The following is a 14,335-nucleotide window of genomic DNA, read 5'->3' as shown; positions in this document are numbered from 1 at the left end:
TTGGGACCATAAGCTGGACGATTGATTAGCCCCTCGTACTATCCACGACCTGCTGTCAGCAGGAGCCTCAGATCTGTCACCAGCAGACTGTTGCAGCGGTTTTTGCTTTTGCTCCAGGTCTGTCTGGGGCCGGCGTCACCAGATGTCACGCACAGCCATATCCAGATCTGGAGCTGCTGCTCCTGCAGGGAAACCATGGACAATCTGCTGAATCCGGATCTGATGGTCTCCTGTAGGGTCTTGTGCAGATGAGGACGTAAAGGACCCATGTTCGTCCATCGTTGGTCGGTGAGTAAGTTCCTAATCCTCGGCGTACTCTTCTTTTTTTTTTTTTTAGAGGCTTTTTGATTTGAGAATGTGATCTGTGACTTAAATCCAAATCACATCTCCATTTTCTTCGGCCTCCAAAACAGACGTGAGCGCATCCGGCTGCACAATGCAGCGTGGACGACCCCTTACGGGACTGAACTATTTAATGATCGGGGCACCATACAGGCCGCTCACACTAACTATAAAGTGTTGGCGTACGGCTCGAGAACATTGTGCCGCCATATGGTGTGCAGGATCTTATTATCCGCCACAGGTGGAGACGATGTGATGGGACTATGCTCTTTTCCTCACGTGTTTTGTATGGTGTGGTACACGTCCCCAGTAGGGCACTGGACGCCAGCAGTACATACTGGGAGACTCTTCCTTACTGGGGGTCTTGCACAGATCCCAGTCTTTAGAAAGTTACATGTTTGGATGTGACACAAAAAAAAAAAAAAAATCACATAACTTGGCAATAATATGCAAAAAAAAAAAAAATGAGCAAAAAAGGAAAAGCAGCTTCTGCCGCTACCGAGACGTCCGACCTCCCACCGGGTGACTGATGGATAAAACACAGAAACAATGGAGTCGACGTGAGCGGAGGAGACGAGCCGCTCCAATAGTTTGCCCATAGTATGTTTTTCCTATGATCTTTTCGTCTTTGTCTTCCAAGAGCCGTATGTTTTTTTTTTCCCTATTTTTCTGTCCCCATCGGTGATCGAGGTTTCTTTTCTGCAGGACGAGAGTTAATTTTCAATGTCATCATTCACTCACCCATATAATGAGCTGAGAAGCGGAAAAAAACATTTCTAGGGGCGGTGAAATGGTGAAAAAAAACCCACAATTCTGCCTTTTTATTTGGGTTTTAACGGTAAGCGATGTGCAGTAACAATGGCCGGCTCTTGTGATTCTCCAGGTCGGAGCGTCGTCAGACAACCGCATAAATCACCCCGGGATCGGGCTGCAATGCTCGGACTGGCCGAGGCCATAGAAACATATGATGCCGACATGCTCGGGTATTGATTTACTCCACAAGGCGTCAGGATGAAAGAAGATATGGACAGTGATGGGGAGCGTTGTGCTGGTGAACGGGCAGAGGTATCGCCCAATGTGCTCACCTGGACGAAGACGACACAGCGCCGCTCACCGGGATTGTAAAAAGCTAAAAAAAGCCTAAGATGGGGAGTAAAGCCCCCGCACTGCAGTGTGAAGGGTCTGCTACGCTGTGACGCCGCTGTATATGAGGTGTATTCATCTGCAGATCTGTATGTAGTTAATAGGATTTCACCCTTTTCCCCATTTCCTGACGATCCACCCGTTTTTGTCGGTAGCCGGTCATTGTCGCCGGTCCCGGATCTTCTTGCGCCTCCGTTATTATTTCATGTAGTCACTCATAAAGGAAAAACTAGCAGTCACTTCCCGAGAGACGCGTCAGATGGCAGCTGCTCGCCTGCCGGATCCCCCAGGGAAGCTGCAGTGCCCCGGAGTGTTCTCAGGACCCCTGCGCAGGACACGGAGCACGCACAGGACTTGTAGCTTTAATCAGGTTTTATTTTGATGCCAATTTATTGTCGAAACCTGAAAACTTTTCCAACTTTTCAGCAGATGTCGGGGGATCTGATCCAGCTTTGTGCACCACGTTGTGGCGTAGAAGGGATGATAAACTCTCCCTTTTGTGCTTGATGTCCTCACCATTTCCAAGATCTCTGCCCGGCGCCTGGGAACCTCTGCATCTTACTAGTCCCCGCCATGTTCTGACGTCACGGGGGCCCAGTAAGCGGCAGAAATAACTTCACGCTGCGCCGACGCCGGATGCTGGTACACCGCAGTTCAAAACATTGCTGCTCATCTTTGCTAAATACCCTAATGTCTGTCACAGCTGAAGGTTTGCTACAATTGCATCCCCCACTCTAGAATTTTTTTTATGGGTCACGTAGACTGATGTAACACACCCTCAGCGAGGAGAGATCTGTGCTACTGATGTGTTCACATCACACAGGAAGGTCTAGGCAGGATACAACTGTAACAAACCCTCAGCACTGAGAAGAACCAGAATGTTCCTATTCACTGACAACAAGCAGCGGTACTGATGAAACTTCAAGAAACAAGGGCGAGTATGGCTGACGTTACAGCGCCGAACACCCGGCTGTGATTAGACCCCACCACTAACCATTAGGCTATGTGCACACGTATGCAGAAAATTTCTGCATGAAAACCGGACTCCTTCCCAGAAAACAAGCGTTTTTTATGCGTTTTTTTCCGCGAGTTCCCAGTCTCAGAAAACAGCTAGAAATGCGGATTTTTCTGCAAAATTAATGAGCCTGCTGCAGTTTTTACCGCGATGTTTTTTTTTTTTCGCGGAAAAAAATGCATCAATATGCACAAAAAGTGCAGAATTTACTAAAATTAATGGGATGTTTCTTATAAGCGTTTTTGCAGGTAAAAACGCTTAAAAAACGCGAAAAAAACGCTTACGTGTGCACACAGCCTTAAGCCCCCCAGGAAAGCTGGATGACAATAGAGGGAGAGGACTGATTGCAGCCATGTTGGTGGTTGTCTGTCAGTAAATAGTTAACAAGCTGACACCATGGGGGGTGACTGAGTTTTTTTAGTGAATTCCTGCATCTAATGGCCTCCGCGCACAGCAGGCAGAGATTTAACATAATGGGATTTGCACATAAATCCTTGTACTATTGCCAGTGGCAGCCCCCTCTCCGCCCCGGCCTTGTCACTCCACCCCGACAACAGGGCCCAGGTATTTCCACCTCAATGTTGGACACCTTCTATGTAAAACAATCACATTCACATTCTGATCCGAGGACACAAAGGGAATTGAAAAAAAAAATGTTGATAAACTGGAAACTCTGGGGGTCCCAACACAGACGTGTACCAGGGCCCCTGCTACACAACTCTAAAAAGTCACCCCGACCTCATATCCTGACGTCTCAGGCTGTGGTTGTCCTGCGGAATGTCCCGCGCGGATTTTTCAAAAACCACAGGTAAATCCGCAAGTCAAAAGACCTGCGGTTTATCTGCATGTTTTCTGCGCTTTAGCCTGCGGTTTAACACCTGTCATGGAGCAGATGCCAAACCGCAGCGGAATCCGCACAAAGAATTGACATGCTGCGGTTTTGAAACCGCAGCAAATCCGAGCGGAAAAATCTGCACAGTCTGCACTGCGGTTTTCATTTTTCATTGATTTTAATGGTACTGTACAACGCAGGACCAAAACCGCTGCGGATCCGCAGCAGAATCTACAGCGTGTGCACACACCCACAGGGTCCTAAACCGCAAAACTCCTGCAGAAATGACTCCCCAAAAAGTGGAAAATCAATATGACCGCCATCGCGTGGCTCCACAGGGCCCCTTTTCTCTTATTTTTTTTAATGGACTTTTATTGTGAGACGATCTGCGGTTCTTATTTTACCATTTGGCGCCTGATTCACTTTCTGATTTCTTTTTATTGCATTTTCATTTTTTTTTCAGAAAAAGGTCAAGAGATTAAAACGCGTCGTTTTTACCATTTCCATTTTTTTTGCTGTTCTTGCAGCAATCACCGTATGTGACTAATCTTCTGATATATTATTATTTGGGACAGTTATGCCGGGGACGATGACGAATACCTTCATTTTATGTTTCGAAAAAGGAACGTTTAGATTAAAAAAAATATATATCTATATTTTTTTTTTTTTACATTTTTTCAAATCTGCAATCAAAAGAACAAAACCGTGTCGTAATGTAATATAAAAACACGGCGGACAACTTGCTGCCACGACAACGCCATGGGCACCCTGCTGCCACGACAACGCCATGGGCACCCTGCTGCCACGACAACGCCATGGGCACCCTGCTGCCACGACAACGCCATGGGCACCCTGCTGCCACGACAACGCCATGGGCACCCTGCTGCCACGACAACGCCATGGGCACCCTGCTGCCACGACAACGCCATGGGCACCCTGCTGCCACGACAACGCCATGGGCACCCTGCTGCCACGACAACGCCATCGGCACCCTGCTGCCACGACAACGCCATCGGCACCCTGCTGCCACGACAACGCCATCGGCACCCTGCTGCCACAACGCCATCTGCACCCTGCCATATGTTGTGGGAGGATCATAAGGGACCAATTCCCCCCTACGTTTCCAACTTATTAAATGCTGCAGTCACGATTAACCACAGCATTTAAGGGGTTAAACCGCTGCGGGGGACGTCGTCTACTGAAGCCTGTGCTGAGGGGCCCCCAGGTATAGTGGACTTGTCCAGATGGGCCCCGTGCGGCCTTTGGCCCTGATTACTGCCCTACAGGCGATGTTATTACGCTTTCCTAGGCTCCTGGCGCACCAGTCGCACCATTACGTACCTCTCCTCCTCCTATCTCGGCCGGCGGAGCAGAATTTGTTGCGTTATTCTGTAAAACACAAAAGAAAGGATTCATTAGTGAAGCTGTGACCAGAAGAGCGATCGTTACGTCACGCCGTTATTACGTCACGCCGCTCCCGCCCGGATTCCTCCAGCGCACGTTTCCTCCCCGTTTCCGCTCCGTTATTTCATCGCTATTTCCATATGGTAAAACGTGTCACTAATCGCTCAGACCACAAGGGGGCATTGCTGAGCAGTAAGGGACTGGGGGAACAAAGGAAAACAGTGTTGCTCTTCTTAACCAATCAGGCGGCAGCTTTCATCTTCACGTCAGAGCGTGAAAAAATGAGAGCAGAAATCTGATTGGTTGTTCAGCTTCATGGCTTATCTATCATTACCTCAGGCTGACAGCTGCTCGGCTCTGGCCTATTTGCATTCTCTGACTTCCCACCTTCTGTCAATCATCGCAACCTCTGACACGTCATTGGCCCAGCGGCCGTAGCAGACGCTTCACATACCCTCGGAGTACGCGTTTACTCGCCAAGCGACGTGAGCAGTGATTGGACAGTGACGCTATCTGGCTCTCGTTGTTACAACATTACCTATTGGATAAATGTTATGTCACTCACAAGTCACGTGATAGAGGCTCTAAGATTTTATTGGCTACAGTGACTGCCACTCAAGACTTTTCTCCTTGATTAGCCAATCAATGGCTTCGATGAGTGCCGCCATCGATTAGACCCTGGCTGTAGGGATGTCTTTTAATTTAGCGTTTGATTGGCTGGAGGTTTTTGTCGTTCTGAGTTCTGATTGGTTACTCGTTAATGGCGCCAAATCCAAGGCGGGCTGGGCGGTGGAAATGGTGGTCGGTGAGAGTTAAGAAGGGAGCTGCGGGCCGAGCTCGGTAGAGTCTTCGTACGTCCGGCCGTGTGGTTGCTTTGCTGAGTCCTGGTGCACCTGAGACCTCACAGGTTGCGGTTAACACCGGTAAGGTACGTGTGTCACGGAGGCCGCCTCTCCTTATTTTTCTGTGACCGACCTCACTGCCAAATAAGCTTATTTATAGCTGTGAAACAAAATGTTTAATTGGCTTTTCTGACCGACCGCGTGTATGTGACACAAAAGATTTATCTCTGCTCCGTGGATGTTTTGCTTTATAGTTATTGTGCCCGGCCGCAGAGCTTTCTGTGCAAGGATGGAGACGACGTACCGCTCGGCCCCAGCTCATGTCCGGGAAGGCGGCCGCCTATCAGGGCTGCCCGTGGTGAAGGCGCTGTTCTCCCGTGAGGCGGACACCGCCTCCTCTCCCGTCTCCAACTTGGCTCTCAACATGGACCGGCTAGCAGGCCTCGGGAGGTAACGTGCAGCACATGTTATACGCTCCAGGGAGAGGGGAGGCGAGTGGACCCCAAGAGACCCCCCCCCCCTCCAGTATTAGACCCCCAAGAGACCCCCCCCTCCAGTATTAGACCCCCAAGAGACCCCCCCCCCTCCAGTATTAGACCCCCAAGAGACCCCCCCCCCTCCAGTATTAGACCCCCAAGAGACCCCCCCCCTCCAGTATTAGACCCCCAAGAGACCCCCCCCCCTCCAGTATTAGACCCCCAAGAGACCCCCCCCCCCTCCAGTATTAGACCCCCAAGAGACCCCCCCCCTCCAGTATTAGACCCCCAAGAGACCCCCCCCTCCAGTATTAGACCCCCAAGAGACCCCCCCCTCCAGTATTAGACCCCCAAGAGACCCCCCCCCTCCAGTATTAGACCCCCAAGAGACCCCCCCCCCCAGTATTAGACCCCCCAGTATTAGACCCCCCAGTATTAGACCCCCCAGTATTAGACCCCCCAGTATTAGACCCCCCAGTATTAGACCCCCCAGTATTAGACCCCCCAGTATTAGACCCCCCAGTATTAGACCCCCCAGTATTAGACCCCCCAGTATTAGACCCCCCAGTATTAGACCCTCCAGTATTAGACCCTCCAGTATTATACCCCCCAGTATTATACCCCCAAGAGACCCCCCCCCCCAGTATTATACCCCCAAGAGACCCCCCCCCCAGTATTATACCCCCAAGAGACCCCCCCCCCCAGTATTATACCCCCAAGAGACCCCCCCCAGTATTATACCCCCAAGAGACCCCCCCCCCCAGTATTATACCCCCAAGAGACCCCCCCCCAGTATTATACCCCCAAGAGACCCCCCCCAGTATTATACCCCCAAGAGACCCCCCCCAAGAGACCCCCCCCCAGTATTAGACCCCCAAGAGACCCCCCCCCCAGTATTAGACCCCCAAGAGACCCCCCCCCAGTATTAGACCCCCAAGAGACCCCCCCCAAGAGACCCCCCCCCAGTATTAGACCCCCAAGAGACCCCCCCCAGTATGAGACCCCCCCCCCCAGTATGAGACCCCCCCCCCAGTATGAGACCCCCCCCCCAGTATGAGACCCCACCCCCAAGAGACCCCCCCCCCCCAGTATTAGACCCCCAAGAGACCGACCCCCCCCCAGTATGAGACCCCCCCCCAGTATGAGACCCCCCCCCCAGTATGAGACCCCCCCCCCAGTATGAGACCCCCCCCCCAGTATGAGACCCCCCCCCCAGTATGAGACCCCCCCCCCCAGTATGAGACCCCCAAGAGACCCCCCCCCCCCAGTATTAGACCCCCAAGAGACCCCCCCCCCCCCCAGTATTAGACCCCAGAGCTGCACTCACTATTCTAAGCTCTATATTCTTATTTTTCTTGCAGTCAGTGTGAAACCCCTAAGAGGAAGCTCTCCGACCGCTTTTCTTTTCATAGAACGGACTCCTCTGACTCTGTGGATGCCGGTAAGAATTAATAACTTTCTTTCTTTCTCCCAGGGGCTCGGTATAATCTCTGCAGTAGACGGCCGGAGCTCTAGTGCAGGATCTTCTTCCCCATCGATCATGCAGAGTGGGGGGGTGATGTAGATGTCTCTGCTGCTTTCCTGCCGTTGTGGGAATCCCTCGATCTGTGACCAGTGGAGCCTTCCAGGACCCCGGAGGCTGTGAGCTTGTCTAGGGCTCTGGTGCTGGGGCAGCAGCAGATGTGTGAGGGGGAGATTTATTTTGCAGCAATTCTCATCATATCTGTAATTCTTGCATGTGGTTTCCCAGGGAATAGAAGTAACCTGTGTCCTGAGGTGCAGTGTTAGCGGATGGCTGCTGTGGGTCCTGTAGGGATCCCTGCAGAGCTGCAGTCACATGGACAGTCTCCTCACCTGGCAGCCATGTCAGTGGATTTCCTTTGTTTTCCTTTTAGGGCTTTGTCTTGATTCCCCCCGGACAATGAACTTAAAGGAGCTAGAAGAGACGTAAGTGCCTCCCGAAGTAGGTTTGCTTCTGTGCCCCCCTCCTGTCAAATCCACCTTACACTTGTGGTGGATCCCCCAAATTAAACTAAGGATCTCGTCATCTTCATGCCGTCCTGACCACGGGCAGTGTGAATCCGGGTCTAGCTGCATTACTGCAGCCGTGGCTCTGTAGGAAGCTGCAGCTTTCAGGGAGGACTGATGGGGACTGCGGTACAGATAACTAGTTCAGGGCCCGTCCCCTACAGTCGCCTGTCAGTCATGGAGTGAGATGGGGTTAGGACTAGTCGCCTCCCCCTCCCCCAAAATGGTCCCTGGCCGGGTCTGCAGTACTTCCTAGTAGGAAACATGGGTGTGATAATGGCTTGTCATGACGGGGGTCTGCTGAAGACCCCTGTGCCGGTCATCACTGGTTAGTTTTTATGCCTTTTATGGGCAGATTTTTCCCAGTGGAGTTGAATGATCTGAAGAATTTTGCAGATAAAAAAAGTAAGATGTGGCACTAAGAAAAGCGACAGAAGGAAAGTGCAAGATGTGGGAATATGGATGCATCATATCTACCTACCTAGCACTCACGGCTGAGATGTAAGGCTGGTTTCACATTAGCGATTTTTAGCGCAGCGCGTCCTTGCGCCCCTATGTTTAATATGGCGGGCGCATGGTTTAGCGTTCGTAAGCGTTTTCATGCACATGCGTTTTTTGTTGTGCACTTAGGCATTTTTGTGTCCATCCAACGGTGTTAAAAAAAAAAAGCGTGCGCAAAAATAACACATTAGTCTATGGGAACGCAGGTGTGCGCATGCCTGTTTTAAGAGTTAACATGGCTAGGAACTGGTTAAAACACATGCAAAAAGCATGATGCGTTTTTTGCATGTGTTTCTATTGCGCACGAAGCGCAGCGCTAAACACTAATGTGAAACTAGCCTAAGCAGCTTACTATACCTCACAAGGTTTATTGTCAGGATAAAGGAAAAATAAAGAGAATATTCTATATATACAATCTAGATGTTAGATTCCAGTGTAATAAGGGAATCGCATAATACATGTTAATATTTACAGGTATTGCCTCCAACCAATTCTCCTAGAGTAGCAGGCAATGAAAGTCCATAAGTGTGAAGTACAGTGGTAGTAATGCGACAGAACTTCTCCAGGTCATTGAAGGTCGCACCTGACGCGCGTTTCCCATCTAGCTTCATTACGTTAAACTATTGGTTCATCCCAAATCCTTCTCTGACCGGTCTGTCGCCCTGTGTAACCAGTATGTGCTGCTAGGCACCATGATGGCTGCACCATTTACTGATTGATCAGTGCGGGCGGCCTATGGTGCCGTGTAAGCCAGCGCTTCGCTCGTGACTAACACTCGTCCTCTGCTTCCAGGTTTGATAAGGCTCTGCACGACTCTGGACGAGTTATAAAGTAGGTGACACAAGTTCAGTCTTAATTTGCTTTTTTGTTGCCGGTTTCTTGTCTTATTCCTGCTCTTTCCCTCTTACTGAGTTTCTTACTGAGTTTTCCTGTTCTCCACCATGTGCCTCCAGAGCTGATCTCGCTGCTATATTTTTTTTTTTTTTTTTTTTTTTTTTTTTTTTTCTGTTCCTTACAAAGGGCAGTGGCTCACAGGATGCTCTGGGGCGCATCATTGTCCTTGGGCTGCCCTACATATTGCCCTGTGCCCTCTTGGCATAGGATCAATCGCTGGACACTTGTACTGGCGTTAGGACTTTTTTAAAATTGCGTCCCTTCATAAACTTTTTTTTTTTTTCCTGTGCAGTCCTCTGTGCCTCCAAGGTACCAAAGGAAACTACACCGCTGCGCCTGGGGGTTATCCTCAATGTCCACTGCTTGGAGGCAAACCAGATGTGGAGGGATGGATGCAGCGTGCCAATGCTCCTCGTGTTACACTGAGGCGCTCTTATCTGCCTCATCCTATAACCCCAGGTCCCCCGGGGTCTGTGCACATGATGCCCACATAGGTTTCACTATCTGAAGACACTTGGGGAGACGCTGGATGTGACTCTTTGTACCTATAATTACATAAACCCCCATGATAGTCTACCTGGAAATGTGGGCACATGTGATAAGGAGGGACTTGTTCTGTGCTTGGAACAGTAAAACACAAATGTGTGACTCCGGCCTGAGACCTCTTCCCTTAATCTAAAGATGGTTTATGTATGATTTTTTTTTTCTCTAGTGCAAAGTTGCCTCTGGGAAGGAGACGCTCACTGCCGGTAAGTTGTCGTCATATACTTTTCTCGTATCTTTTTATCCCGGTTTACAGCGCTCTGCTGAGACGGTTTAACTTTGTATGATCAAATCCTTGAAGGAACTTCGGTCAACTAAAATCTTTACATAAAGAACAAGCCGATAATAAACGAATGTCTATAGCGCACTTCTATGGGGGGGGGGGCGAGACCACTGGTCAGCTACCTGCAAGGATGGCGCAGGCCCCAGAAGAGAGCTTTCCTACATCTGAGGTGCAGACGGTAATGTTGCTGACAGATTGGATGATGAGCGCAGTCTTCTTATTACTTATCTAGGGCTGAATATTCTCAGGGAGACTCGTTGGGGTATTTTGTCTGGGGTGGCTTAAAGGACAAGGATAGACTATTCCTGTATCAGACACTTTCCCTGGGAGACGTACAGCAGTCAGTAGGGATAATGGCCAGAGATAAAGCTCTGGGGGTAGATAAAGAGCTACCTGACTCATGCAGGCTGAGGTCACGCCTCGCATTGATGCTGAAATTCTTGCCTCTATGCTGAGCACTGTGGTCGGGTCACTAATTATCCGGGCTAGGAAGGGTTTATGCCATTTAAGTAGACAGCTATTAATCTGTGGGCTTATTTTGATTTTTGCAGTCGGCACAGGTGGACCCTAAACAAAAAGCAATAGTATATCTGGATGCCACTAAAGCTCTCACTACTGTGGTGTTACGTCAGGGCGGCGCTGGAGAAAATGGGGTTTAGACCTAATTTCATTAAATGGAGCTTTGTATAGTATCTTAACATAATGGTCAAAGTGAATGGAGGAGATGCTTTTAATCTAGAGCTATTTAGGGGTACAAGACTGGGGGTGTCCGCTGTCCCCTTTACTCTGCCAGTTGAGTCCCTAACTTGTGAAATCAGACCTCCTGGGCTGGAAGGGTTTAGGTATGGGAATAAAGCAGTCACTCTGTGGAAGACTTGTTTTAAGATCAGATTCACTTCCAATCATAATGGAAATTAACACCTTTGGGACAATCTCTGGTTTGACTCTCCTCCTATACATTGGGGGTTAAGGGTTTGCCTCCTATACCATTGGGGGGGAGGTTAGGGGTTCTCCTATACAACTCCTTCCAATAGTCCAGATTTTATCAGACTAGAGGGACTATAGGCTTTGGTTGACAAATAATGTCCCCCTAGTAGAAGAGCTGATGGGAGGTCTAAACAGTACTATTTTAGAGTGTCTATATAAAAAGTGGGAGCCTGACTAAATTTGGCAGAGGGAGGGGGGGTTGCATTAAATCCATAGTGTTGACGGATGAGTTGACTAAAGTCTTAAAGAACAATCAGATTAAATATAACACAATAGACCGGATAGAAGGTACCGTAGTTTATGGGTTGTGGCCTTCATGATACTCTTGGTATTTGTACATCAAGGAGGGATGATAGTCAAATGCATAATCAGATGGGTAAGGGGAAAAGTTGGGGGGTGGGGGGGGTTGGTTTGGGAGGGAGTCCTGAAGATCTGGAAATGTGATGTTTTATTATATGATCTATTCTGTCTAAGATTTGTGTAAAAGCCGATATCTTCACTACAATAAACTCTTCATGAGCCACTTACGCATTTAGTGCTAGACTGGCGCTCAGCTTTGTGTTGTAGAGACTCCACTTTCCTTATGTGAATCATTGCTGAGTTTCTGATTTACTTTTTCTTCCTGCAGCAAAAATTCCTTGGTTCCAGCCCGGCCTTCAAGAGAAATCTGTCTGACTCTCTGGATTGTGAAGTGTTTCACTTTGGTGATGACGAGAACAAAGAAAATGTGAGTAACGTGTTACAATACAGTAGCTGAAATCTGCTGCAGTTTTTCCACTGGTAAGATCTCTGCTTGTGGTCGGTGAATCTCCTCGTTCCTGTTCACGTGAAGACTCTGGTGTCGTCCTGCTTGTATGACAGATCTTGTTGCAATGCAGGGATCTCATCCTGTGCTCCAGGCTTTGTCTTACTGATGTATTGCATCAAACCTTCAGCTTTGACTTTTCAATCACTGACAGCAAGGATCAATACTGATGGTGCATTAATATAAGTATATATTGTATCTGATCTGCTACTTGCAAACGTACCATTTACACCGACCACTTCTTTGTGCACAGAATCCATTTATTCATCTGGTTCTGTATTTCTACAAAGATGGCCGGACTTCACAGCTCCATGCTGGTTCACACTGTGCACTCTTGTGTTTTGCAGGTTTTTTATTTTAATTTTTTTTTCCCCTTGTTTTTAGGAACCATTCCAATTCAAGATCCCAGCCAGACCAAATTTCCAAAGCTTCACACGCCCTCTGTGCCAGGTAGAGGGCAAGGAAGTGCTTGTGCAAAGGCAGAAATCTGCTCCAGGCTGTATGGTAAGCTGCTGGCAATGCTTCCTTGTGACTGACCCGCCAATGCTGGGACACTTTGGCCCTGCGGATCCGCAGCACCATTATTCCCTATGGGAAATGGAAACTGCAGTGCAGATGCTGCAGAATTGTCCATGCGGTTTTTGCTGCGGTTTCTAAGCCGCAGAAAGAATTGAATGTCAATTCTTTCTGCGGATTCCACAGCGGTTTACCATCTCCATTGTGGAGATGATAAACCGCAGGTCTTTTGACCTGCGGATTTTCCAAAATCCGCGTGGATCAATCCGCAGCAGATTCTGCAGCTTGTGCACACAGCCTTATACTAAGTCCGTATGAGCGTATTTCCACCTGCTTGCCTTTCATAGGCTCATTACAGAATCTTTGTTGGCCTACTTCTTTCCACACAGACCTTGGGTCCATGTGGAAGAACATTGCAGCATGCAATAGTCAGTCTCATCTGATTTCCAGGCTACAATTGTGCATGGCATGCGGCTCCTGCACAAATCCGCCATGTAGATAAGGGCACTGCTGCATGTGGAGCCAGTCACATCTGCAATCTACGGATGTGCCTGTCTCGGCACTTGCGATATGTCTGACAACATGGGTTTTATTTGCAGTTTTCTTCTCCTGGGAAGGACACTGCATCCAGAAGGCACGATTTGGCCTTGCCAAGAAAGTCCTCTTGCACATCTACCACAACGGAGAGCAGTGATGATGGCTTCCTGGACATGTTGGATGGAGATGATCAGGAGGTAAGGACCTGCAGGTAGTACGAGAGTCTCCAGAATGACTTGTGCACTGGGTATTAATCATTGTGTATGTAAATGAGCAGATGTTCATCCATAGCATAGCCGGAGTGCTTCAAATCAAAGTTTTGCAGTATCTAATAAAAGTGCCATATCTGCATTTGCTTCAATAAAGCTATGGACAGTTATGGAGCGGCTTTTTGAGAGGATGGGGGGTGTTATTTTTTTTAAGGAAGCTCTTCAGGATTGTTATGGATTTGCAGCTGGTTTTTACACTGAAATGTCTTCCAGATCGATGCGGAGATCCCTTGCGGCGTTGCCAGTCTTTGGACCGCTCCCTTGGTTCTGAGTCGCCCCAAGTTGGTAAGTTCTTGCATCACTTCTTTCTTTATTACATACCGCTCATGTTGAGCATTTGTAAGTTGTTCGCTTCTGCCCCTCCAGTGTTACGAGGTTGGGTCCTGTCCTTCTGGTAGACTTGCTACAAAGAGGCCAGAGATTGCTCACGGAGATATTCCAGAGAAAATCAAGAGGCGCCGCAGCATGTTCGAGGTGACAGAAGATAATGAGCCTGAGAAGGTGAGGGTCTGAGATGATAGTAGGTGGGCTGCTGGTCAACTTGGTGACTGACCTCCTTTATCTTGCAGGGTCCGTGTCTAATGCGCTCCAAATCCTTCTCTAAAGAAACTATTGAAACCATCTTAGATGGTGACCAAAGGGATCTTATTGGAGACTTCTCAAAGGTAAAGACACCTGATGTTCAATCTTCTCTGCCCCCAAATATGTATGTTGTTTTATATGAACCTATCATGTCATTTTTGGCATCTAAACTGTCCCCAGTGCATTTTTAGTGATGCACATTGCTTCACCAATGTGTGTGTTTTTTTTTTTTTTTTTTTTCCCATCTAGCACTGTAATGTCCATAAAGCACTTTCTATACCATATTTTTCAGATTATAAAACTCTCAGGATTATAAGACGCACCCCAAATTTTGAG

The 14,335-nt window shown here is 48.6% G+C and overlaps 2 protein-coding genes across 3 annotated transcripts in view; one reads left to right on the top strand and one right to left on the bottom strand.

The window, feature by feature from the left end:
• Positions 1–5,217, bottom strand: part of LOC141095861 (uncharacterized) — a 39,812-nt gene extending 34,595 nt beyond the window's left edge. The window contains exons 1-2 of the mRNA XM_073582238.1: positions 5,071–5,217; positions 4,674–4,721 (exon numbers count right to left, since the gene is read on the bottom strand). The gene's annotated coding sequence lies outside the window, so the exon portion shown is untranslated. The remainder of the gene's footprint in view (positions 1–4,673; positions 4,722–5,070) is intronic.
• A 206-nt stretch (positions 5,218–5,423) lies between these two features.
• CDC25A (cell division cycle 25A) overlaps positions 5,424–14,335 on the top strand; it is a 32,393-nt gene continuing 23,481 nt past the window's right edge. The window contains exons 1-12 of one of the 2 annotated variants that reach the window (XM_073582241.1): positions 5,424–5,659; positions 5,833–6,028; positions 7,416–7,495; positions 7,950–8,001; positions 9,376–9,414; positions 10,190–10,226; positions 11,919–12,017; positions 12,480–12,599; positions 13,211–13,345; positions 13,631–13,702; positions 13,784–13,918; positions 13,987–14,082. In XM_073582241.1, the coding sequence (XP_073438342.1) occupies positions 5,868–6,028; positions 7,416–7,495; positions 7,950–8,001; positions 9,376–9,414; positions 10,190–10,226; positions 11,919–12,017; positions 12,480–12,599; positions 13,211–13,345; positions 13,631–13,702; positions 13,784–13,918; positions 13,987–14,082 (1,026 nt within the window). In that variant the 5' untranslated portion in view covers positions 5,424–5,659; positions 5,833–5,867. Of the gene's footprint in view, positions 5,665–5,832; positions 6,029–7,415; positions 7,496–7,949; positions 8,002–9,375; positions 9,415–10,189; positions 10,227–11,918; positions 12,018–12,479; positions 12,600–13,210; positions 13,346–13,630; positions 13,703–13,783; positions 13,919–13,986; positions 14,083–14,335 lie in introns of both variants that reach the window. The other variant, XM_073582240.1, reaches the window with a different exon arrangement.

Source organism: Dendrobates tinctorius, unplaced genomic scaffold, assembly GCF_039654945.1.
Source record: "Dendrobates tinctorius isolate UK_male_01 unplaced genomic scaffold, ASM3965494v1 ptg000070l, whole genome shotgun sequence".
NCBI classification, from domain to species: Eukaryota; Metazoa; Chordata; class Amphibia; order Anura; family Dendrobatidae; genus Dendrobates; species Dendrobates tinctorius.
Note: the sequence above shows the minus strand (reverse complement) of the source record. Positions and strands in the feature narration are given on the sequence as shown.